This window comes from Glycine max, chromosome 4 (assembly GCF_000004515.6).
Source record: "Glycine max cultivar Williams 82 chromosome 4, Glycine_max_v4.0, whole genome shotgun sequence".
NCBI classification, from domain to species: Eukaryota; Viridiplantae; Streptophyta; class Magnoliopsida; order Fabales; family Fabaceae; genus Glycine; species Glycine max.
The window spans coordinates 9461034-9486827 of NC_016091.4; the positions used below are offsets into that span (position 1 = coordinate 9461034).

Consider the following 25794-nt stretch of genomic DNA (forward strand, 5'->3'; position numbering starts at 1 on the left):
ACGTTGTGTTTTATCTCGGGAACAAGGGTTAATCGAATCATGCTTACAGTCCTTCTTGGGATCTTAGTCCACTCGGTTTCATTTATAAAAGCTGGCCTTTCATCTTCTAACGCTTGATCAAGACCTTGCTGCACCAAAAGGTCTTGAATAGTACTCTGTCAAATCATAAAATTTATTTTTTCATCAAACAACGGTATCTTGAACCTTTGTGTGCTCTTGGCCTTAGCTCTGATACCACTGTTGGGTAATCAACGCTTCCACAAACAAAATTATTTACACCCACAAAGGATCTTGAGAACACAACTAAGATTACACCGTAAAAAAATAATAATAAACACAAAAATTTAACATGGTTCGATACCTCTTACCCACATCCACAAAATCGTGTCAAAAGTATTTTTCTATCACAAAACTAATTACGAGATTGTAACTCATCCCAAATAATGTGTCACTATACAAATCCGAGTATTACACTCAATGATTATAAGAAACGATAACACTCTCACACAAAGATACTTTTCTCTCAACAAAGTGACTTTGTTTTACAATCTCTCTTCTCACACACTCTCTCTTTATGTGTATTTTCTCCACTAATTCTCTTCTCTATTTATAATAAAAATTGTCACAAATTATAATCAATAAATTATTTTGAAAGTTGAAACAAAAACAACTTCCAATGCGTCCATTCAAATAAGTTTTATATAGGAATATGTAATATTTTACTTTGCATTTAAATGCATCTTGTCTTTTGACTTACAACTCTACCTAAATTTAGAAAAATTCGATTGACGCGAAACATATGCATCAGGTGTGAAACGATGAAATGCTCATAACCCTACAAAGTTGTTGCAGACTCGCATTAAAGAAAAATAGAGGCACAACTGACATACATTAAACTTCCCTTATAGGAGTGCCATACAAATAGTTATAACTATAAGAGTTTATTATGGTAGAGATTTTCTACATATACTCAACACCTTATATATCTGTAGGAAGGGAAAGTCAATAATTTTTAGTGGTTTCTTACAAACAAAGTGATATTTATAGTTCATGGAAGATTTTCTTGCTCAACATCTTTCACATACCGACGCCAAAACCAGTGTTTGCCCCATATGGTGTACATTGACTCCAAAGGAATTCCTTTAGTCTCTGGCACGAAGAATATAACAAAGATTGTCATCACTATAATCCAACCCGCGTAGAACACGAAAGAGGCAAACTTAAAGTGGCATAGCATAGACAAGAATGTCTGGGATAATATAAATATGATTATGAACTGCACACCAACAGCAATGCTTTGTCCAGTGGTTCTGATTTTTAAGGGGAAAATTTCACTTGGTATTAGCCACGTCAGAGGTCCCCACGACCAACCAAAACCTGCTGTGTAGCAACAGAGTAGCACCAACACCACAATTGCACTGCCGTTAGACATGTCCTTTGTACCATGAACACCAGTCACCACTGCTAGCAAAATTGACACCGCAATCTTCACGGTAGCCATCACAAAAATTATCATTAGTGCCATACACGTGTCAAAGAGTGAAATAGAAAATATGTTATTAAGATTTATCTTTCTTTATGAGAAATTATACTGTCATCCTGGACCATCACGTCAGCGGTGATCCCAATAATTTCTCTAAGAGAGATTGATTAGACACATAATGTAAAGAAGATAATTAAATAATTTTGTTCACCTGGCAAACAAGCATGCATATGCCACCGGTTACGAACAAGAACCTTCGACCAAAGCGATCAACAATAGCAGTGGAGACGAGGAGAGAAACAAGGTTTACTGCTCCAAGTATAATGGCAGAAAGTAAAGCCGCATCGTGTCCCAAACCCACAGACTGGAAGATGTTAGGAGCATAGAATGCGACGATGTTAATCCCTGTCATCTGCTGAAAAAATGGGATAGCAATTGCCATGACCAAGTGTGGTCGATACTGCCTCTCAAATATGGTCTTGAAGGGCTCCTGCTTCATAGATTTAGCAATTTGTGACCACTTAATGAGTTCTTCCAATTCAGGTTCCACATCAATGGAGGACCCTCTTGCTTTGCGTAGGGCTTTTCTGGCTTGCTCTATTTTGCCACGTTCAACCAAGCTGCTGGGGGTGTCAGTTATGAGCAATGCACCAATTGTCATAACTGATGCAGGCACCACTGCAAGGCCAAGAGAGACTCGCCATCCCCACGTGTGTTTCGCGGTTGCGAAGTTTATGCAGCCAGCGATAAGCGCTCCAACTCCTAAGAAGAATTGGAAGCCTGTGTTGAATGCTCCTCGCCATTTCGGTGGTGCGATTTCAGAGAGATACAACGGTGCAGCCTTTTCCAAATTGATTAATGCAACATGTCAATATCATATCATATACTAGTTAATAAATTAATAAGGTGGCATGACCATCTTTGTTTTTCTAGTTTTTATTTTCTTGACTTGCGGAGTAATTTAATTTCGTGCATGTGTTCTTTACTATTACGCTATAAAGATAATGATGTGATGGAAGGTTGGACTTTTTGGTTGTAATAAATTTTGAGGACAATACTACATCAATCATAGTTAGCTTACGGTTGCATGATTGTGCCGGCTCTATATGTGGGATATTTTTTTCCCAATATAAAATGGAAAAATAATGGCCTACTTGTTAGCAGTCAAAGTAAAACACTGAACGCGGATATATATGGTAGGGTATGAACTTGATAATTGATAAACAGACACTTATTTTGGAGTGTGGGGAAGAAGGCGAGAAAGATTGAAAAAGAAAGTGATAATATTATAAATAGTGAGACAGAAGAGACAAGATTTAAATAAAAAAATGAGGTAAAAGGGAGATAAAAAATAATATATATATATATATATATATATATATATATGCTAAGTATTTTCTATTATGAATATGAATAGAGAAAATATATTGTTAAAATCCATTTTATATAATTCAGAAAAAATAAGAAGAGATCATAAAATACATGCTTATTTTTTCCCTAAACTTTCACCATGTGATAAGTTTTGTTCACAATATTTTTTTTAATTTTATTCCCAATTTATAAAATATCATGAATTTCGTTCCCAAGTTAATTAAAAACGCTCTACAGTCAATAAAATTCATCACAAAATTATCTTAATATTGATCGTTTAAAGAAAAAGCCATCACAAAATATCATAATCGTTACATTTTTTACTGTGAGAAAAAAATCAGGTATTTTGCATAGACAAAATTTGTGAAAATTTGAGGAGAAAAAATGCAATTGCCTAAATTATGTGTTAGAAAGATTCATTAAAAAAACTAAAATGACATATATTCTTTTATTTTAGACTATGTAAATTAATATATTATTAGGGGAAAATATATATTTATAACACACACTAACTTTTTTTTCTCTTCTACTTCTTTATTTCTCTCAAACCAAATCTACTTAAAAATCTACCCGTTTCTATTCATTTTCTATTCTCTTCTACTTCTTTTTACTCCACTTCATTCTTCTCAAAATCTTTAATCATCCAATTAAAACATAAAGAAACTTAGGGCTACACATACGATTTTCAGGTGTATGAATTGGTAATGATAAGCATTTCGTTAATAAAAAGCAGTAGTACTAGTAGTGTATGGAATTTAAAAAATGTAGTGGTTTGACTCACTTGATTAGTGAAACCGACCCCAAAACCAAGTAGCACACGACCCAAAATGAGCATGCCAATATTTTCAGCACCTCCATTAAGGGCACCACCAATAAGAAATGTAACGCCACCAATTAAGATGGTGTTTCGCCGACCCCATGCTGCTGTGACTCGACTAGCTGCGAGAGATGACACTAACCCAGCAAGGTATAGAGAAGATGTGAACAATGTCAACACTTGACTATCATACACACAGTACATGTTCACTTCAGTACCAGCAACTTTTCTCAATATATCTGGGAAGAATTTTTCCAGAAATGGTACCATTGTTGTGACACCTCCTGTAATTTGTTAACATTTTTATTGAAAGGAAAGGGTGAGCTTTACACATCAAATTTAATCGGATCCTTCAATACTACATATATCTATGCAAATGTTTGTTAAACGTCTCTTGTTCTAAAAAATATCTCAAGACTTCTTATCTAGGCGCTTTTGCTCCTTTGTACTCGAGTCTCATAGACTCAATTCACTTTTTTTTTTTTTTTTTTGGATCAATACATGTTGCTAGGCATTGGGTGGATTATAATACTATGCTTAATTCAGCACAAACCCAATGTGACGAATGCAGACTTCAGTAAATTATATACAAATGTAAGGACTGGTCTAATTTTTTAAAAATATTCTTAAACTCAGAAACCCAACTTATATATAACTTTCTTATATTCATTTTTGCCGATGTAAGGCTTTATTTTTCAATATATACACTTAAAGATGATTGCAATACTTTGAAATTCAAACCCCGTGTGAACCACACAAAGACGGCCTTTCGACTTCGTGTGACCATTTGACATTTACTATTACTATCTACGACGGAATTTCTCTTTTAAAAGTATTTTTTACGCTTACTTGTTTAAGAATTTTTTTCAATATTTTTAAAATACCTTCTTTTAAATCCTTCTTATAGTTAATATATTTTATTTTCAAATATTAAATATATTTAATTTTTTATAAAATAATAATTAATAAAACATATTGTAAGAGAAAACAGTATTATTATTATTATTATTATCATTATTATTATTATAACAGTAATATTAGGCTAGGCTTGTCTTTGGTAGGTATAATTAAGCATCGATGTTCATGGTTGAAAAATGCAAATTTTCTTCTCTATTTTTAGAAACAATAGGTTCCTTTTGGGCAAAGACAAGTCTCCAGTAAAAATTTAGTGGAAACTGATCTCTTTGAATTTAGCGATAATTACATTTGAATTTTATACTTGATTCAAAAATTATATTTACATATTTAATTTTATGTTACTTTTTTAGATTAACACCCTTTATTTATTTATTTTTTTAAAAAAAGACATGTCTTATGAATAATAATGTAATTTAAGAGTAAAATCGGTGTTATCTCCTATTTTTGCTATATCTTGTTCTTCTTGATTTTCAGCCATATGTCTAAAATCACCGAAGTCAATTTATCCTTGAGAATTTAAAAGCAAATATCATGCTTGTATATATAAGAAGCTTTAGAAAGGAATTATGATCACAAATTAAAGCCAAGTTTGCGTTTGCTTTCATAAGAAACATATGATATATGCAAGCTGTAAGAAGAATAAGAAAAGGAGGGAAAACAAATGAACCTGAAATTCCGAGGTCATATCCGAAAAGGAGTCCACTGGATGCAGCAACGATGCAAGTGATGATAACTGAGAGCGTTATCTTGCCAACGAAGCCATTTCCAATCGGTGATGCATCCACAGGAACCACCCCACCGGCCATTTTGAAAATGAACTTCTCAGCTGTGTTGTGGATATTTCTGATAGCTGCTCAGCTTCTAACTCTGCTATATGTGTATTATTTCTCTCTGTGCAATACCACTCTTATATAATTTCAAGAGAGTGGCAAGTGCCAATTGATTTATAGGCCTAACCATGTTGTATGGACGCTGTCTTTTGCAAGTGGATCGAACGGTGATGACTATAAATTTATTATTATTATTATATACTGATTAAGTTAATTATACACGGCAACGTTAACTAAATTCAGGATGAAATGTGTTCTAAGTTACTTTGAGTTGGTTTTAATTTCAACATCTTTTATATATATTAATTAGAATAATTATATTCGAAGAGCGTTGAGTTATTTTTTCAGCTAGTGTTTTTTTAGTAAATTTGGGAATTAGGGTATTTTTAAATGTTTTTTTAAGAGAGCATTTTAATGATTTTTTTCTTGGTTTCATGTTACTTTTAATTTATCATTCTCATCTTTATTTCTTAATTGAATTTAAATATTATTGGAAAATATTATCAATAGTGAAAAATAATCTTGTATCATAATATAATTAAATTGTTTATCATAAATCTAATATATAATTATTATGTTCAAATTTATTTACTACAAATTTTAATTATAATATAATTTATACATCTACAAAATATTTTTTTATTATAAAACTTATATAAATTTTTTTATCTTGTGTATTATTGTTTAAAAATGACAGTTTTTGTTTCTTGTATTAATAAATATAGTGAATTTTGTCTTTAGCTTTGTACGGACTTTACTAAAAATAAAATCTAACACGTTCCAAATAAAAAGATAAAATCACTATTTTTAAAATATGAGAATTATATAACCAACAAGTTGACTATATACACAAATAGGCAGATACACGATATGCCACGTGATAATAATTAATTTTTCAATATTTACTTTATCATTTATTAGCCATGTAGTATAAAAGTCTTCTATATATAGCACAGTACAACAGTGTTTATTAAACTAAATCGCAATTTTTTTTTTCGAGGAATTGAACCGCAAATTAGGGATGCCAATTCGGGTTTGTACGTGGCTTCTAATCACAATTCAAATTAATAAATTGTTGGTCAAATAAGGTACTCAGCGTCTCTCATCCTATGGTAGCTTCAGTACAAAAACAGAAAGCCCTATGCCAGCTTCAGTAAAAAAAAAAAAACCCTATGCCAGCTGTGTTGTTCAAGTCCATATTTTTATAAATTTGTTTATATATGAAATTCAAAATAAATTATTTGGTCTTAACTTATATAAAAATTTAAAGTAATTAAATTTAAATATTTAAAATTATATTCTACCTGAAAAATATGAATATTTATTTTGAAAAAAAGGTAGACTTAATTATTACTATAACTTAAATTAAGGTTATATACAGCTGGCCTAATCCACTGTATGTTGCCTTGCGATCAAGATAAGTCATTTTTTTATAAACAAGATGTGTCAAATTAGATCAAAATCATTTTCTAAAAAAAGATTGATGATAAAAATAATTTTTTGACAAAATTATTTACGAAAATTAATTAACAACAATTGATGGATGTTATCAAGTACAACCTCTTTGCAACCTAATTTGAGAATCAATCACGATTTTTTTTTACAAGTTCAGGCATATTCTTCTTAGAGCTAATCCTACTCGAATTAAGTATAATATAACTCTTATTGACGATAGAATTTTTCCTTTAAACATTTAACTAATTACATACAAAAGTTTAAATTTGAAATCATTAATAAGTTTAAATAACTAAATATTAGTTAACTCATACATTCAATAATAATAAATTGTGATTTAATTACATTGTCACAATGAGGATGGTGGTGATCTGACAAAAATATTTAGAAAACAGAGTCATAGCCAAGGTTTTTTTAAGAAAATATTGAAAAAACTAGGCCAATTGAAAAAGTAGAAGACTTTTGAAACTAACTTTTGGATTTGATAAAGTAGTAGGAAATTTGTTAGTAACTTATGACATCCATTAAATAATGGTCACCTCTAATTAATAAATTATAAATTAATTTTAAAACATTTATCTCTTCCGCGCCCTATAGTACTCAATAATTAATCACAACTAATTGATTCATAAAGATTTAATTTATTCAATTATTTTTTGTCTCAACAGAAGTGGTTCCTACTCTTACATATCTCTTGGAGTAATGAAAAATGAAAATTACATAATTCTTTTATAAAAAAATTATGTAGTATTATTCTTAATTTTTTTTTATTAATTTTAAGATTTCTGAACCGTCAAAATTCATATATCCTAAAATATAAAGTTCATCAAGATGTACACCTAAATAATTTTTTAAGCAATTTTAATTTTGATTTAACACTTTTACTTTGGTGAGGAGTTTCAAGACCTCAAGTTATCAAAACATGAATCTTAAAACCTATGTATTAAAAGATGTTACATTCAATTTTCCATTTTCTTTATTAAAATATTTCACTACTGTAACTTTATTAGTATTAGTTAAATTTAAATCTAGCTAAATTAAGATTGTATTATTATTTTAACGGTTGTCATTGTTGAAGAATTTTATTATATATGAATGAAATTATTGTTTTTGAGTACACAAGGTAGTCACAATTTATCAATAAAAGAGTACTCACAATTCTTGTGTCTTTAATTTTTTTTTGAAGGGACAAAAATGTCATATATCTAATCAATTCACTTTATTATTGGAAATCCTGTTATTTTTATCTTTGATTGTAAAAGAATTTATTTAAGTTAACCTTTTTTTTTAAATAAGAAAACAACAAGAAGTTTCTTCCTGTTTTATTTCCTTCTTCCTTAAAAAAATGAATAATATACGCATCTTTGTACAGCCATTTCATGATCAAAATGAATAAAAAAGGAAACTCTATCCTAATCAACCCATGAATTATTGAATACGAAAGTCAACTCACAATGAATAAAGCTATAACACTATAACAACAAGAACATCACATCCAGTTGTCTACGTGGAAATAATAATCAGAAAAAAAACAAAATAACAATAATAAAACATCATATGGATTAGTTGACACTTGACACTACATAACACTTCCGAAAGCAATAAAACACAATCAGATCCTACAATATTCCCTTAATTAATTTAAGATAAGAGCCATCACGTATTCAAAATTAGGAACGTCATTTTATGGAAATTGGAATTGATGAAGTATATCGAGACAAACAAGTCAGTGAAATATCAGTTAAAAAAAAAGAAAGACCAGAGCAACCATTGAGACACATACGTGAGATGAAAGAAACTAAAAAAGCCACATAAAATAAAATACGATAACAACGAAGCTCTCATACCATGTCATATGAGAAAGTGGGTTTTTCATGAGCTTAATTTAACTCTATTAAATCAGTTTGTAAGGTGAAGATTACTTTTCACTTATATAATTTTATTTTAACACTATCTTTATTCGATATGAAACTTTAACATATCTTATTACCACATCTCTCCTCATGCTTATTAAGATTACTTGCCTAAAACGTGATAATTATAGAGATTCTTCCACAGCAATGTGAGCTTATGATCCTTAATTATCTATATTTGTAAGGGGTGATGCCAAATAGGTGAAGAAAATGATTAAATGTCAAACAAAAAATATAGATAAAAAATGTTGTCATTTGTTCAAAAGAGACACTATCACACTAACATAGTAATAGATTCAACAACGACGGGAAGAGGGCAGCATACTAGACAGCACAACTTGCAACATAGAAGGTAATTCTAAAACTCACCCCAAAACCCAATCAACTCCAAAAATGCTATCTAGCTAATTTGTTGATTTGAGAGCTTTACAACAGGACAGACCGAACATGGAACTGAGGAGTTAAAGCTAAAAGCCGGGGGCTAGGGTCTCCTCCACTTATAAAATATATCGACAATATTTTTAAACATGTTAATTTTTTTATATCATTAATTAAAAAGTCAAACCTATTTTAGATTCATATAATAGATCTCACCACGCAGCTAATTAATGATGTAATGTATTCCCCGACAGCTATAGAATTACATTGTGAAGTTCACACACAAATATAATGAGAGTCATAAAATCTAAGTCCTAATTAATTATACATTTATATCAATCCCCCACCACTACTTATTAAGAGATCTAGTGGATTAATGAAATGGTCATATCCCTGTACCTTCAAAGAAGTTGTTGCAGTAAAGAACAGATACATTAAGCTTCGCTGACTAGGCCACTGCCATACAAATAGTTATAAGTACTATATAGATAACATGTTAATTTTTCTACATATACAGAAAAACTTGTAGGGTATATAGGAGGGGAAAGCTAGTATTTTTCAACGTACTATTTCTTACAAACAACAGCACCTAACTTGTTATTTAGTTCAGGGAAGATTTTCTTGGGCAACTTCTCCTTTAACAAACCGGCGCCAAAACCAGTGTTTACCCCATATGGTGTCCATTGACTCCAAAGGAATTCCTTTAGTCTCTGGCACGAAGAATATAACAAAGATTGTCATGATTACAATCCAACCCCCGTAGAACAAGAAGGCACCAAACTTAAAGTGGCATAGCATTGACAAGAATGTCTGGGATAATATAAACACAATTATGAACTGTACACCAACAGCTATGCTTTGTCCAGTGGTTCTGATTTTTAAGGGGAAAATTTCACTCGGAATTAGCCACGTCAGAGGCCCCCACGACCAACCAAAACCTGCCGAGTAGAAACAGAGTAACACCAACACCACAATTGCACTGCCCTTCGACACGTCCTTTGTACCATGAACACCAGTCACCGCTGCTAGCAGAACCGACACCGCAATCTTCAATTCATAGCAGTAGTCACAAAAAAATTGTCATCATTTGTACCAGCCACGTGTCAAATAATTTCAATAAATAATTTACCTCAACATTAAACTCAATTCTTAAAATAATGATATTTCCGCGTCCAATTATTTTAAATATTCCAATAATATTTATTATTTTCTCTATTTCTCTTCCTATCATATAATAGAAAAATAATTTTGACACTTAAATGTAAACATCTTAAGAAAAATAAAAAGAAAAAAACAAATGTTCTAAGAAGAACGGTAATATTTAAACATATCAAATTTATTAACATCCAATCAACATCTTTTTTTTTTTTTTTTTATCTTTCTTCTTATCATATTATACATAAATTTTCTTAATTACTTATTTTTCTTCTCTTTCTTTGTGATTCAAGGTGTCAACATTTTAGTATAAAAAATATTTTTTTTTTGATAAAATAATAATATGATATAATAAAAAGAGAAAGATATAAAAAATATTGATAAAGTGTTTATGAATTTGAGATGTTCGAAATTAATATTATCGCTTTACTTCATATCATTTATAATACCTATATATTTTTTCTTTATTATTAGGTGTTAATTAGCATGTAGACGGCCCAATATATTTATCCTAATTCTTACATGTAATGTATAGAATAAATAAATAAAATAAAATAAATCAGTCAATATACTAAATTAGGATATAACATGTGATTCGATTAATAAGAATGACAAGTAGTATAACTCTTAAAAATACCGTTGTTAAAGAACAAACTCCTATGAATGGACTTAAAGAAGTTAAATGATTTTTGCTTACCTGGCAAACAAACATGCATATGCCACCGGTTATGAACAAAAACCTTCGACCAAAGCGATCAACAATAGCGGTAGAGACGAGGAGAGAAACAAGGTTGACTGCTCCAAGTATAACGGCAGAAAGTAAAGCGGCATCGTGTCCCAAACCCACAGACTGAAAGAGGTTAGGTGAATAGAATGCAACGATGTTAATCCCTGTCATCTGCTGAAAAAATGGGATAGCAATTGCCATGGCCAAGTGGGGTCGATACTGCCTCTCAAATATGGTCTTGAAGGGTTCCTGCTCCACAGATTTAGCAATTTGTGACCACTTAATGAGTTCTTCCAATTCGGGTTCAACATCGATGGAGGATCCTCTTGCTTTGCGTAGGGCTTTTCTGGCTTGCTCTATTTTGCCACGCTCAACCAAGCTGTTGGGGGTGTCGGTTATGAGGAAAGCACCAATTGTCATAACTGCTGCAGGCACCACTGCAAGGCCCAGAGAGACACGCCACCCCCAAGTTTTCTTTGCGGTTCCGAAGTTGATGCAACCTGCAACCAGCACTCCAAGTGATAGGAAGAATTGGAACCCTGTGTTGAATGCTCCTCGCCATTTCGGTGGTGCGATTTCAGAAAGGTACAACGGCGCAGCCTTTGCCCAACGTCATCAAATTAATTAGTAATCATTAAAAATGACTACATTAAAATAAACAAAAAAGAATCCAAATGAAATACCCATGAGTATTGCTGAGTTGGCAATGCTGAATTTTTATGACAAGACCTAGCTTAATAACCCATCGAAAAGATTAAAGCTTATGATTACAAAAACAAATAATAAATGAAGCGGAAAACGTGTTCTCATTTACTTTTCTAGTTTTGACTTTCTTTATTTGCGGAGTAATTTAGTTTGTGCATGTGTATGTACGCTATAAAGACAATGATGGGATAGAAGGTTGGACTCAATACGTTGTTCCTGTTTTTTTTTGGAAAATGGTTTTTGAAGATGGTATTAGTTTTGAAAGTTATTAGATGTCCTTATATATATCACTCGTTTTTAATATTTTGGTTGTTATAAAGTGAAGGATGAGACTACTTAATTATTATATAGTTCGTTTACGTTTGGATGATTGTGGTGGTTCTATATTTTATTTCAATATAGAATGGAAATTAACTGGCCTACTTGTTGGAATATTCAAAGTAAAACACTAAATGCTGACGAGCTCTTGCTTATTTCAGTTATTTGGTAGGGTACGTGTGAATATGAATAGAGAAACTACATTTTTTACAACCATTTTCTATTATTATATTTACAATTAGGAAAATGATAAAAAAAAAATTTAAATAAGTTATGTGATGGAGAAAAATTGAATAAAAAGTACTTATTATATAAAAAAATGTGTGAGAATAATAAAATCAGTAGGAATGTGTTTTCGTTTAATAAGGCTTCCCAGAATCGTAGTGCGATATTTTTTGCCCCACATATTTTTATGGCGGGACTTCCTATCCCTTTACCCATGGGACCTGGTACCAGGGTGGGTCTAGACGGTGAGTTTTGGGGTAATTGCACCCATTAACAGATTATGACATAATTAATTTGATATATTATATAATATTAATCCATAGAGTATTTGCCTTCCACAAGTTTATGTATACGAGTATTGTCTTCCTAACATAAAATTTCTATATCCATAACATGTGTTTAATACTAAAGATACAAATCACCAAGTATGATTTATGATTTTTTTTTTTTATAATTGATTTGTGAATTATTGACAAGTAATTATAGTGTATGAAACATGTATGCTTTGACTCACTTGATTAGTGAAACCGACCCCAAACCCGAGTAGGATACGACCCAAAATGAGCATAGCAATATTTTCAGCACCTCCATTAAGGGCACCACCAACAACAAAGATGACACCACCCAAGATGATGGTGTTTCTCCGACCCAATGCCGCCGTGACTCGACTAGCTGCAAGAGATGACACTAACCCGGCAAGGTACAGAGAAGATGTAAACAATGTTAACACTTGACTGTCATACACACAGTACATGTTTACTTCGGTGGCAGCAGCCTTTCTTAATATATGTGGAAAGAATTTTTCCAGAAATGGTACCATTGTTGTGACACCTCCTGGAAATTTTTGACATGTTCGTTGAAAGAAATGGGTGAGCTTTACACGTCCAATTTATTTAAAACCTTCAATACTGTATAAATTTAAGCAAATACTAGTGTTTAATTTGCTTCTTAAAATCGCGAACTGCAATTAAAAATTAAAGGTTTGTTAAGCTAGACTTTAGTTTCTGGGCACACATGCATATACAGTTAATGTGCAAATTTAAGGACGGTTGTTTGACTTCGTGTGACCGCTGGCATTTGCTATTACTATCCACGATGAAATTTCTTTTTTAAGAATATTTTTTTATTTTTACTTTTAAGAATAAATTTGAATATTTTAAAAATATTTTCTTCTTAATTTTTTTATTATTTTATATATGAAGATATTAAATATAGTTACATAAGATAAGAGGATAAAGTATTATTATTATTAGTTTTTAAAAATTAGGTTTTCCTTTGGTAAGCAATATAAATTGGATCAATAGTGTGTTAATTGTTCTGAGTGGAACTAATTTCTAATCTTTTAATTAACATCTTAAATTTAAATTTTATAAATAAAAAAGATATAACTAGAAGTTAAAAAGTGAGATTTCACTAATTAATCAGACTTGTGGATAAAGATTTATTACAAAGTTAACTGATACTTTATTCTTATAATATGATAATAAAAAATGACATACCACAAATACGTGATGGGTGAACTATTTTGATTAAACACCAATGCCTCATGCTTAGAAATTACTTCCAATAAAATATAACTGTCATCCATATATAAAAAAAGTCATTTTTCTTTTCCTTGTGGATCCTTTTGGGCAAAGATTAGTCTTAAGTAAAAATTTACTAGAAAATCATAAAACATAAGTGTACTTACACTATTAATTAACACCCTTATTTTTTTATTAAAAAAAATAAACATGTTATTTTTTTATTTGCAACCATATGCTATTTTTTGTACTAAAAAGTTTAGATGAGTTAAATCTTTAGGATTTATTAAGATCAAAATATATTTTTAAGACTTAATAAACACAAATAGAAATATTTACAGAATTTTTTTACTTACAAATGAATAATATTTTTTATAGTAAAAAGAATAGGTTTTTTTTCGTAAATACACCTTCTCTTTCCTATCTATACTACTTTGTAATTTAATTCTCAATACATACTACTTAACACTTTCTCTCCTTTTTGTTTATCATTTTCTTTTAAAAAATTAAAAAATAAAATTATAAAATTTAATTTAATAAATAAATAATTTTAAAACCAATTAAAAAATTATATAATATAATATTTTAAATTAAAAAAAAAAACAAAAAGGAGAGAGAAAGTCCCAAGTAATATATATTGGGAATTAAATTGCAAAATAGTGTAGATTGAAAAAAAACAAGATAAAAAAGGTGTATTTACTAAAAAAAAACCAAAAAGATTAAATGAGTTATGTTTTGAAAGTAATCATAATGAATCTCAAAGACTCAATGATCATTTACAAAAAGTTCTTACAAGTTATCCATCATTTTCATATGCAAACTAAACAATGCAAGACATCCTTATTAAAAATAATAAAACACTTATCTTGGAAGGAATGTAGATATAATTTCTAAAATAAGTAAGATTCAGGTGTAATTATAATATAAATAATTTTATAGAATTCCCATATAATGATTCTCAAATTCTATGAATAATGTTATTTAAGAGTAAGATCGTGGTATCTCCTAATTTTGCTATATCTTTTACTTCATAACTTTCAACCATGTGTCAGATCACGAGAGTCAAATTATGGTTGAGAACTTGTAGGAGACTTCTTAAGAGCAAATATCATGCTCTAATAAGAAGCTGTAGAAAGTGATCATTAAGAACAAAAACAAACAAATTAACCTGAAATTCCGATGTCATATCCAAAAAGGAGTCCACTGGATGCAGCAACGATGCAAGTGATGATAACTGAGAGCGTTATCTTGCCAGCAAAGCCATTGGAAAATGGTGATGAATCGACAGGAACCACCCCACCGGCCATTTTGAAAGTGAACCTCTCTGTGTATTGTGTATATCTGCTCCTCAGTTTCTAAGCAGCAGCTATGCTATATATTTGTGTTACTCAGTCTAACTCTGCGCAATGGTGCTCATAGTAATGAGAGCCTGGCAACTAATTTATATAGGCTAAGGGTGGAGTTGTTTGGACGCAGTCTAACGCAAGTTGCCCCAAATTAATGAAAGAAATGCGGCTAGAAGGAAGGTATACAGATGTATTTTTTTTCCTATAAAAAAATTGTCATTATATTATATACAGATGTATTTTTTTCCCCTAGAAGGAAGGTATTCTGATGACCCAAATTTATGAGATTAACATTTGAGGAAATTAAATCTCTATTTGTATACTTAAAAAATTTTAATCATTTATCAATTACGTTAGACTTACTGGCTCTTGTTAATCTACACGCCAAAGTTAATCAAATTTATTTATTTTAGTATTTGTTCACTGTGATACATTCTTTTAGCTAAGCTTGACTTTATACATAAGATAAGTACGACAAACACACCATATGTCATGTCTTAATTAGCAATGAACTGTTCAATCTTTACTTATCATTTTTTAGCCAGGTAGTAAGTAGTTAACTCTTCATTGTTTCGATATGGGGATGGATATGCTACTATTAGTCTTCGCAAGCACAGTACCACCTATGTTTATTAAATTGAACTGGAAATAAAGGATGTCAATTCAGGTTAATTTGTATGTGGCTAATCACAACTCAAATTAATAACTGTTAGTCAACTTCATATTCAAGTACTCAACCCTTGTGCAGCTATGCAACCTGTGTTAATCAAGTCCGTATTTTTTTTATTAAAAAAATACTTATATAATGAAATTTTAAATACGTTATTTAATTGTACAGAAAAAAATACGTTATTTAATTAACTTATATATAAAAAATTAATTAATTTATATTAAGTATTTGAAATTATGTTTACTTAAAAAACAAGAATGTTTATTTTGGAAAAAAGATAAACTTAATTAATTACGATAGGTTATAGCTGGCCTACTTCATTACAAGTTAGCTTGCGTCCAAGTGTGAATTTTTTTTATTAGCAAGATGTGTTAAATTAGATCGTAACCATTTTCTAATAAAAAAATTGGTGATAAAAATTACTTTTTGACAAAAATATTTACGAAAAAAAGACAACCGTTAATGGAATGTTATCGAATGTAACCTCTTTGCTACTTAATTTGATAATCAATCTCGATTAAATTAAATTACTATCAATCACAATTTAATCTGTAGACAGACCAAACTGCATTACCCAGTCCTCCAATATCGTTTGGTGTAAGATCTGATAATATATCATTACCATAATGAATTACGAATGGATCAATGAAAACGGTCCAACTCGTAGTACGCATCAATTTTATTTTTTATTTTTTTAAAAAGGTGTTTACTTGGTCAAGTACAATAATTTTTTAATAAGGGGCTTTAATTTGCTCATATAGCTAAGCAAGCAGTCACCTAACGTTATCTTCCAAAGTCAGAGCTACAAAAAGACAAACTTAATTACGATAGTTATGTGAAGGGAAAATTTTAAATAGAATATTATAAATATTGTTAATATTATTAATTAACTAAAATTGACATTTTATTTAAATAGTCACTGTTAAATGTTAGTTTTCAAGATAAAGACACAGCACTATATTAAGCAAGGTGTGATGTAATGCAGATTTGGATTAGGAAATAACACTAACAACAATAAAGTAAAAAACAGAAAAGAAACAGTAGCATGGCTGTCTTACAGAATCTGCACAATATATTGGTGAGCTCAATGGCAGTAGAAATAGTTAGGGGTGATATGGCCCAACCTGGCCCGTTAACTCGTCCCGAAATAGTTAGGCTTTTTTTAATAAATAGTTAAATAAATTTAGGTTTTGAAAATAGATTGGTATATTTTTTAATTAATTAGGATGATTTATGTTATATTTCAAGTCGTATTAATCTAGTTTAATGTCTAATACTCTCTTAAAAAGTATAATTTTTTTGAGCAATTGTGTATCAATAATAATTTTTTTATTTCATAGTTAACATGATATTATATTTATAATCAAATAATTTTATTTTAAAATTTATATTGTAAAATAAACCTTCATTTACGTTTTGTACTTTATTCTATGATAACTATACATAATGTTAAATTTAGTATTTCAAGTCAAAATTTTGTTTAATATGATCTGGTATTACTCCATATATTTCAGGTTTTTATCTAGTTGAGTTTCAGTTTAAATAAATGGTCTGATTAAAATTTCAGGACGGGTTGTGGCAAGAATAAATCCACGATTCTCACCCTTAAATAGTTAATTAGTAAAAATGACTTATAGGCTTTGGTGAGAAAGGAGAAGGAAAGGGTGAAGGGTTTAAATCACACCTTTAATATTTTACCATTTTTAGACTGTTTAGTTGTACCTTAGAAGTAAAATGTGTGAAATTTTGAAATTACAGGGGGGAAAATTTCATAGTTAACTAGTTTGGATAAAATTTGTGAAATCATGCAAGTTTAGAATCAAAATGTGCCTGAGAAAAATTTTAGGGGTATAATTTAAACTTTAATAGTTGGGGGAAAACATGCAATTGAACTTTTTTAATTTTAGGAATCAATTTGACTGATCATTATAATTTCAGTGATTAAATTGATTGATAGTTTATAATTTGTGGACTATTTTGTTATTTTATTTATTTGAAGGACCAATTTGATAGTGTATTATAATTTTAAGGATTAAATTTAATTGATAGTGTACAATTTTAAAAGATCATTTTTTTTAATTGTAAGAACCAATTTAACTAATTATTACGATTTGAAGGATGATTCCCTAACAAATGGTGACAATTGATTCCAGCTCAAGAGAATTTATAGAAATTATTTTCTGACATTTTATTCTTGGACTTTAGCTCCATGCTTATTGCCCTCGACCAATGATGGTAATTATCGCCATTTAACAAAGCAAATACTACTAGCACAAATCCAGGGTTCTTCATTCGGATGCATGAAGTCTAGACTTGATGCATCAATGACTTTGTTAACAATAGCCTCTGCCATGATCCACGTTGGGTATGGATCGGAAGGTTCGAAGAATGGAAGATCAGATAGAGAGACAGCGACAAAAAGTCCCTGAGAAAAGAGTTCTGAAACCATGTCAAGGTGATAGTGAGCACGATCGATGTTGCTCTTGAGAAAGAAAAAAAGAAAGAGAAGTCGCCATAGAAGAGAGAATAACTTGTATATTGTTGTATTGAGAAGACGACATTTCAAGTATTTATGATCGATGAAATTTTATATCTGAATCTGAGTTCAGTGAGGAGAGTAGCTATTACTAATTGTGTGTAACTAACTACTAACTAACTCGGAGAATAGACTTGCTAGATAAACTAAAATTAAAGTGATATGTAGTACACTTTAACATACGAACTTACAAAAAACTACTACTGGTACATAGGATATTCTGATATAGTATTATTGTGGTAAAAGTAAAGTACAAGTCCAAATAAAACATCGTAGTTGTAAGCAGGGAGTTCCAATGATTAATGATCATCTTTTGAGACTTACAAACAGAAGGTTAAGAAGGGAGTGCCCAAAATGTAGTCATGGAAGATTATCTTGCTTAACTGCTCCTCCAACAAACCTCCCCCAAAACCAGTGTTTGCCCCATATGGTGTACATTGACTCCAATGGAATTCCTTTCGTCTCGGGCAAGAAAAACATAATAAAGAGAGTCATCACTGCAATCCAAACAGTATAGAACAAGAAGGCGCCGAACTTGAAGTGGCACAGCATTGTCAAAAATGTCTGGGATAACGCAAATAGTGCTATAAACTGCACCCCAACTGCTATGCTTTGCCCGGTGGTTCTGATTTTCAAGGGGAAAATTTCACTTGGAATTAGCCAGGTGAGAGGGCCCCATGACCAACCAAAACCTGCATCATAAAAGCACAGTAGGACCAATACCAACATTGCGTTACCCTTTGATATGTCCTTTGTACCATGAACACCAGTCACCATAGCTAGCAAAGCAGACACCGCAATCTTCAACATGCCAACACAAATTATGATTATTAATAGTTTAACACTGATCTTGAACTAGTTTATAAAATACTGAGTGTCTTGCATGAATGTAACTGAGGTAAATCACGATAAAAAATAAACGATTAATTAAGTAGGAGATGAGAATGTTTAGTTAGACGTTTTGCAGATAAGTGACATTTTTTGTTTTTTTTTTTATCCCGTAACAAAATATATTTGTTTGTCATTTTCTACTTTTTACATCAACCATATATATAATGGATGTAAAATAGATTTTTAGATTTTTTACATTGATTATAAAAAGTAGAAAATGACACCTCTTCTTACATTTGAAGGCAGAAAATGATATTCAGAGTGGTATCTCTTACAGCGAAAAAAAATCATGTCATAAAAATTGTTTTCATATTACATCTAGGTAAATTGTTGTTTTTTTTTTTACCAGTTAGGTCAAAAAGTCGCTTAATTAATTACCTGACAGAAAAGCATGAGAATGCCACCAGTAATGAACAAGAACCTTCGACCAAAGCGATCAACAACAGCAGTGGATAAGATGAGAGAAGCAAGGTTGACAATTCCAAGTATTACAGTTGAAAGTAAAGCAGCATCGTGTCCCATACCCACAGACTGAAAGAGGTTAGGTGAATAGAATGCGACGATGTTGATGCCCGTAAGCTGCTGAAAAAGTGGGATAGCAATTGCCATGACCAAGTGGGGTCGATAGCGTCTCTCAAATATGGTCATGAAGGACTCCTGCACCATAGATTTCGCATTATGCGACCAATTAATTAGCTCTTCCAACTCGGGTTCAACGTCGATGTTGGACCCTCTGACTTTGCTCAAGGCGTTTCTGGCTTGGTCTATTTTCCCGCGCTCAACCAAGCTGCTGGGGGTGTCGGTTATGAGGAATGCGCCAACTGTCATAACGGTTGCGGGCACCACGGCGAGGCCAAGGGAGATTCGCCACCCCCACGGGTGCTTCGCGGTGGCGTAGTTTATGCAGCCGGCGGCAAGCACTCCAACTCCTAGGAAAAATTGGAAGCCTGTGTTGAAAGCCCCTCGCCATTTTGGTGGTGCGATTTCAGAGAGGTATAGTGGCGCAGCCTTTTTCAAATTAATGCAACATCATACTGTTACTGATGAAAAATATGAAATACAGTAGTACAAATTAAGGTGCTTACTGTCACGGTGATGGTGTTTAAGTTGTTTTTATTGTGTGTATGAACAGAGTATTGATGTTTAAGGTTGGCACTGACCACACTTCTACACTAGCCAACTAGAACTGTTGCACTAGTATTTGAAATATAATTGTTAAATTGTGTAATTTTTTTACACAAAATTATATAAAAAAAAATTGAATAAATATGAAAGAAAAGTGTCAAATAAATTAGGGTTTAATGTTTATGAATTGATAAGGTAAATTTTTATCATCATTCAATCATAAATTATTATTAAATTATTTTAAGATAATTATTTCAAAAGTCAAACAAATTTATCATAGATAATGGTTATGATTGAATGCCTGGATAAAATTTTTTACATGTATAATTTTTTTTCTTAATAAATTATTATAAAAATATTATAAATAAAAACTACTATTTATATCCCATTATAATTATCGTGTAAGAGAAAAAAAAATTGTTTAGTTTTTAAATATAACATTAATTATTTTTTTCACTCATATTCCTTGTATATTAATGATGAATTACAAAATCTAGAAATGAACTAAGGGTAAATGGTCTTTTTATCTATGAAAGCATGTGGCGATGATAAATCCGTCCTTGAAAGAGGAAAATACAAAAATTAATTCCTAAAAATATAAAAAGTGAGACGAACTTGTCTCATTGTTAACTATCCGTTAACGTTATGAAATTTGTCTATGCGACACGCAGGGACGAAAATGGCATGAAATAATTGCTAATGTGAACATATAGAACTAATTTGTCAATACATTTTCATTTATCATTTCTTCTTTTGATCGTTAGACTTACAACAATTACTTCTTATTCTTCCATTTTATACATTGTTCTCCATAAATGAAACACTAAGTTACTTGTTCTTCTCTCTTCTTCCTCCTTGAGTGTTTCTTATTTTTTATCTCACCTCCATTCATTTAAGATATTGACAAATCCATCCTTAAATTAAACAATTTATGGATATTTTTATCCTTCAAAGACATAACTTAGTGATAGATATATTCACTATTATAATTATTATAATTAATTAAACTCTCCAATTCATTGTAGAAATTAACTTTAAATTTGACAATAACATTGAAAGACAAAAGTCATGACTAAGGAAGTATAATAAGCATAATAATTACTACAAAGTTCCTGAAATTTCCTTAGTCATGACTTTTGTCTTTCAATCTTATTGTCAAATTTAAAGTTAATTTCTACAATGCAATTGAGAGTTTAATTAATTATAATAATTATAATCATGATATAAAAATAAAAGTAAACACTCAAGGAGAAAGAAAAGGGAGGAAGAATAAGAAGCACATTCCTTGATTTATGAAGAACAATATATAAGATAAAAGAATAATAAGTAGTTGTTACAAGTATAATGATCAAAAGGAGAAGAGATAAAAAAAAATTCTTAGTGATGACAAATTAGTAATCAGTACTTATTACAACAACATGAACAATTATTTCACAACATTTTTGTTCATGAGAATTTCGTAACGCTAACGGGTGAAAGTTAACAGTAAGATAGATTTGTCTCATTTTTTTACATTTTCAGAAACTAATTTTTATATTTTTATCTTTTAGGGACGGATTTATCAATATTATATATTTTTAGGGATAAAAATGACTATTTATTCATCAATAATGATGATGCAAGGTTGATTTTATAAAATTATTTATTTATTTATTTATTAATTTATTTATTTATTTATTATTTTATCTATACAAAATAATCTAAGACGATAATTATTTTAAGATGAATGAAATATTATTATACTACTATATATAACATTAGTACTCTTTAATTTCAGTCTAAATAAATATATTTTCAGACATATACTCACTTGATTAGTGAAACCGACCCCAAGGCCCAGAAGGATACGACCCAAAATGAGCATAGCAATATTTTCCGCACCTCCATTAAGAGCGCCACCAGCAAAAAAAATGACACCGCCCAACATGATGGTGTTTCTCCGACCCAACGCCGCCGTGACTCGGCTAGCCGCAAGAGATGACACTAACCCAGCAAGGTACAAAGAAGACGTGAATAACGTCAACAATTGGCTGTCATACACACAGTACATGTTCTTCGCACCAGCTCCATTTCTCAGTATTGATGGGAAGAATTTTTCAAGAAACGGTACCATCGTTGTGACACCTCCTGGAATTTTATAATATTTTCGTTAAATTAACCTTCAATTCTATAGTTAAGATTAATATTTGTAGGGATGTAAGTGGGTATGAGTTATCCCGTGAATGTGAATTGACTCAATTCAGTACAATTCGTTTAAGTTGAATAATTTTTATCTTCAAACATAAGTTATCAAATCCGTTAAATTTTAAGCTGGATTATAAGTTTTAATACCTAAATATGCTAACTCATTAATTTATATTAAAAAAAATAAAATACTAATTCATGTAAGAATGAGTGAGAGATGTGTTGTTTACTTTAGAAATGAAGGGGACCACTCAAAGCTTGCATGATCAGAATGGAGGGGGATCCACATGTGCAGCAGTTGCCGCAGCATCAAAAGAGAGGGGTGTGAAAGAAAAATTAAAATAATATTTGTAAAAAGTATTAAAATGTTATATAAATAATATAATTCTTTTATCATCACCCTGCTAAGTAGCTAATTACTGCATGCATATCACAAAAGACCAAAAAATTATGAAGTGACCATAGACTATATGATCCGTAATTAATTATCACATTATGAGTAATCAAAGGTTATTAATTTTTTTAAAATTAAAAAATTTAAATACGTGCCAAATAAATATTGATTGGTACTATAGATATTTTTTTAGAGACGGCATAATTTTCCATCTGGAATTTGCTGACTGTTGCTTTCCATCATGGACTTTTTTTGTTTTTTTAATTGACGCCTTGACGAGTCATAAATAAGCCATCTTCTTCAATGTATAGTAATACATAGCTTCAATTATTGTGATTAAACACCAAAAAGACGGTTTTCAATATATAGTAATACATAGCTTCAATATATAGTAATACATAGCTTCAATTATTGAAAAAGGCGTGTTAAGCCATTTCCACTTTGAAATGCAAACAAATTAGCATCAGTTACATACTTACTTAGTTAAAACGGTTTTTTTAATCGCACAAACCCCAAAAAGACGGTTTTTTTTTTTTTTCTTTTGTCTTGGTAAGTTGGTGGTGTTAACATTTGGTATTGGTATATCCTGTCCCTAATCATACGATTTTTTTAATTAATATATGTTTTTTAAAAAATAATTAATTATATTAAATCTGTTAATAATATTTATTTAATTGTTCTTATTAATGTTTGAAAAGAGAATAAATAAGTAAAAATATGTAAGAGAAAAAATAATTAATGGATCTAAAAATTATAAAAAAAATCTTATGAAAAGAAATAGATAAATTTCTGAAAAAATGATAATTAGAGAAAAAGGAAGTAGTTATGTAAGACGGACTTTGTTGTTTTGATAAGAAAAAAATGTTGAGCGCGAATATTGCTAAAGAGATTGATGAACAATGAAGGAATATAAAGAAAACCTGAAACACCGATGTCATATCCGAAAATGAGTCCACTGGATGCAGCAACGATGCAAGTGATGACAACTGAGAGTGTTATCTTGCCGTCGAAGCCACAGGGCGGTGCATCAACGACGGCTAATCCCCCTCCGGCCATTTAGACAGTTCAGTCTAACTTGTGTAGAGGAGAACCACATAAACTAAGAGCTCGTGGCAACTAATTAATTTATAGACTTTTTCGCAAAAGGAAATGGCCCCACATCGAAGAAACAAATTAATTTCCTTTACTTTTCCGATCCTAATCATGTCAATTTTTTTCCTTCATGTATTACTTCTTCTGGACAATTCTCTTAGCCAAGATTAGAAACTTGGTTGTTCATATTATATATAGAAGACTAATCTCTTCGTTTTTTTTTTAATAAAAAAAATGCACTAATCTTTTCGGTTAGATCCAATCTCGTTTTAATGTCATTATCTATATTGACTATCTTAGCAATAATCCACTGCAATCTTGGTTAAATTAATTTATTTTAGTAGTAGTTGAATATGATACATTCTTTTAACTAACCTTAATTAGAATAAATCATTGTAGCATTGAACAATCTGTTCCTTCTAAATATCATGATTAAGTGTGAAGGAATTTCTTGTTGCTGTCATATAGTATTCCCCATCAAACATTTCATAAAATAAAGTTTCTATAGATCCCCCCGTCAATATATACATTATCAAGGAAAAAGTATGTTGAATATCCTTCTATTTGAGTTTTTGCAAAATGATACTACAAATTTAGGAATTTATCTTATGATCGTTTAATGATCATATAATGATACTCCATAATTTATACTGTTTTTTTTTTAACTCCATAATTTATCCTGTTATGTAATCATAAATCATGATTGATATGGTTTATCATATATAATTATTTGTAATTAAATAATAATATAAAATTGAGCATATATGATCTTTTTTCTCTTATCTTAATTAATCTTTAAATTTATATTAACATTTTAATATGTTGCTGCTTTTGGAATCCACCAACCCAGCTCAACAGTATTAAGTACATTGTTGTTAATGATAAAGAATTCAAAACATCTTGAATTAATGCATGAAAAATTAAAAGCAAATTAATTATTCAGCATCTTTTCTTTTTTTTGTTTATTACATATTTTTATTTTATTTTTCGATGGATGCATATTTTTAATTTTAAAACTTACACAAAACTCCAAATTATTATAAATGTTGAGGTTCAAACGCTTGTTCAAAGATTTATAAAAATTGAATTTTTAAAAGTTTAAAAATTTATTAAGAGACTAAAAACCTTATAATAAAAGTTAAGACATCTTAACCAATCAAATTTTTGTTCAACGATTAATTAAAGATTAAATATGAAAAAAAATTGAGGAATAAAAATTTAATTAACATTTTTCCTTATATTCGAAATATGAGGGAGTAATACAAACATTTGCTCATTTGAATCATTTGCTTCTTTTATAATTTTTTTGGTACATATTTGAATTATTTATCTAAATCTATTAAAGAATGCATTAAGTACGGATCAAAACTTTGGGTCAACGCACATGCCTTATCAATTGACGATAGTATTATTTGCGTTTTACTTGGTCACGTACTCTCCTTTTCTTTTCGTTCTTTTTTTTTGTGTGTGAGTGGTAAGAAGCTTTGCTGGTACTAGCAATTCACAACTACTCACCTAACACTTATTCTCACTTGATTCAAAGCATGAGAGCTAGCTATGAGATCAGACATACGATATTTATGTGGTGTGAACAGAGTCAGTCTTGATACAATTCCAATATTCCAGGTATTATCATTGCAAAGTTAAAAGGGAAATTAATGAAAGGTACCTCTTGTTTACTTATGCAGCACCATTATGAGTTTTTGACCAAAATGATTTTGGAGAAGTTATTATTGAT

At 30.3% G+C, this 25794-nt stretch overlaps 3 protein-coding genes across 3 annotated transcripts; all 3 read right to left on the minus strand.

Annotated features, from left to right (window-relative positions):
- Positions 1–859: 859 nt before the first annotated feature.
- On the minus strand, positions 860–5663 carry LOC100817162 (sugar transport protein 5). The gene is made up of 4 exons (XM_003522750.5): positions 5257–5663; positions 3636–3955; positions 1695–2324; positions 860–1486 (listed from the first exon to the last, which is right to left on the minus strand). The coding sequence occupies exons 1-4, from the start codon at positions 5393–5395 to the stop codon at positions 1049–1051; spliced, it is 1527 nt and encodes a 508-aa protein (XP_003522798.1). The 5' UTR covers positions 5396–5663; the 3' UTR covers positions 860–1048.
- Positions 5664–9625: 3962 nt separating this feature from the next.
- Positions 9626–15233, minus strand: LOC100817692 (sugar transport protein 5-like). The gene is made up of 4 exons (NM_001255056.3): positions 14987–15233; positions 12810–13129; positions 11018–11647; positions 9626–10212 (listed from the first exon to the last, which is right to left on the minus strand). Exons 1-4 carry the CDS (start codon positions 15123–15125, stop codon positions 9772–9774), a joined length of 1530 nt encoding a protein of 509 aa, NP_001241985.2. The 5' UTR covers positions 15126–15233; the 3' UTR covers positions 9626–9771.
- A 3118-nt stretch (positions 15234–18351) lies between these two features.
- On the minus strand, positions 18352–24162 carry LOC100818222 (sugar transport protein 5). Its single transcript, XM_003522752.5, has 4 exons — positions 23885–24162; positions 22197–22513; positions 19640–20269; positions 18352–19171 (listed from the first exon to the last, which is right to left on the minus strand). Exons 1-4 carry the CDS (start codon positions 24018–24020, stop codon positions 18731–18733), a joined length of 1524 nt encoding a protein of 507 aa, XP_003522800.1. The 5' UTR covers positions 24021–24162; the 3' UTR covers positions 18352–18730.
- Between the last annotated feature and the right edge of the window lie 1632 nt (positions 24163–25794).

Excerpts from the sequence above, each read along its gene's own strand:
- LOC100817162 (XM_003522750.5), bottom strand. The coding sequence starts at position 5,395 with ATGGCCGGTGGGGTGGTTCCTGTGGATGCATCACCGATTGGAAATGGC. Across the intron at positions 3,956-5,256 it reads ATATGACCTCGGAATTTCAG|GAGGTGTCACAACAATGGTA; the intron begins GTTCATTTGTTT and ends AACAAATTACAG. Across the intron at positions 2,325-3,635 it reads GGGTCGGTTTCACTAATCAA|GCTGCACCGTTGTATCTCTC; the intron begins GTGAGTCAAACC and ends AATTTGGAAAAG.
- LOC100817692 (NM_001255056.3), bottom strand. The coding sequence starts at position 15,125 with ATGGCCGGTGGGGTGGTTCCTGTCGATTCATCACCATTTTCCAATGGC. Across the intron at positions 13,130-14,986 it reads ATATGACATCGGAATTTCAG|GAGGTGTCACAACAATGGTA; the intron begins GTTAATTTGTTT and ends AAAAATTTCCAG. Across the intron at positions 11,648-12,809 it reads GGGTCGGTTTCACTAATCAA|GCTGCGCCGTTGTACCTTTC; the intron begins GTGAGTCAAAGC and ends CGTTGGGCAAAG.
- LOC100818222 (XM_003522752.5), bottom strand. The coding sequence starts at position 24,020 with ATGGCCGGAGGGGGATTAGCCGTCGTTGATGCACCGCCCTGTGGCTTC. Across the intron at positions 22,514-23,884 it reads ATATGACATCGGTGTTTCAG|GAGGTGTCACAACGATGGTA; the intron begins GTTTTCTTTATA and ends ATAAAATTCCAG. Across the intron at positions 19,172-19,639 it reads TTCTCATGCTTTTCTGTCAG|ATTGCGGTGTCTGCTTTGCT; the intron begins GTAATTAATTAA and ends GGCATGTTGAAG.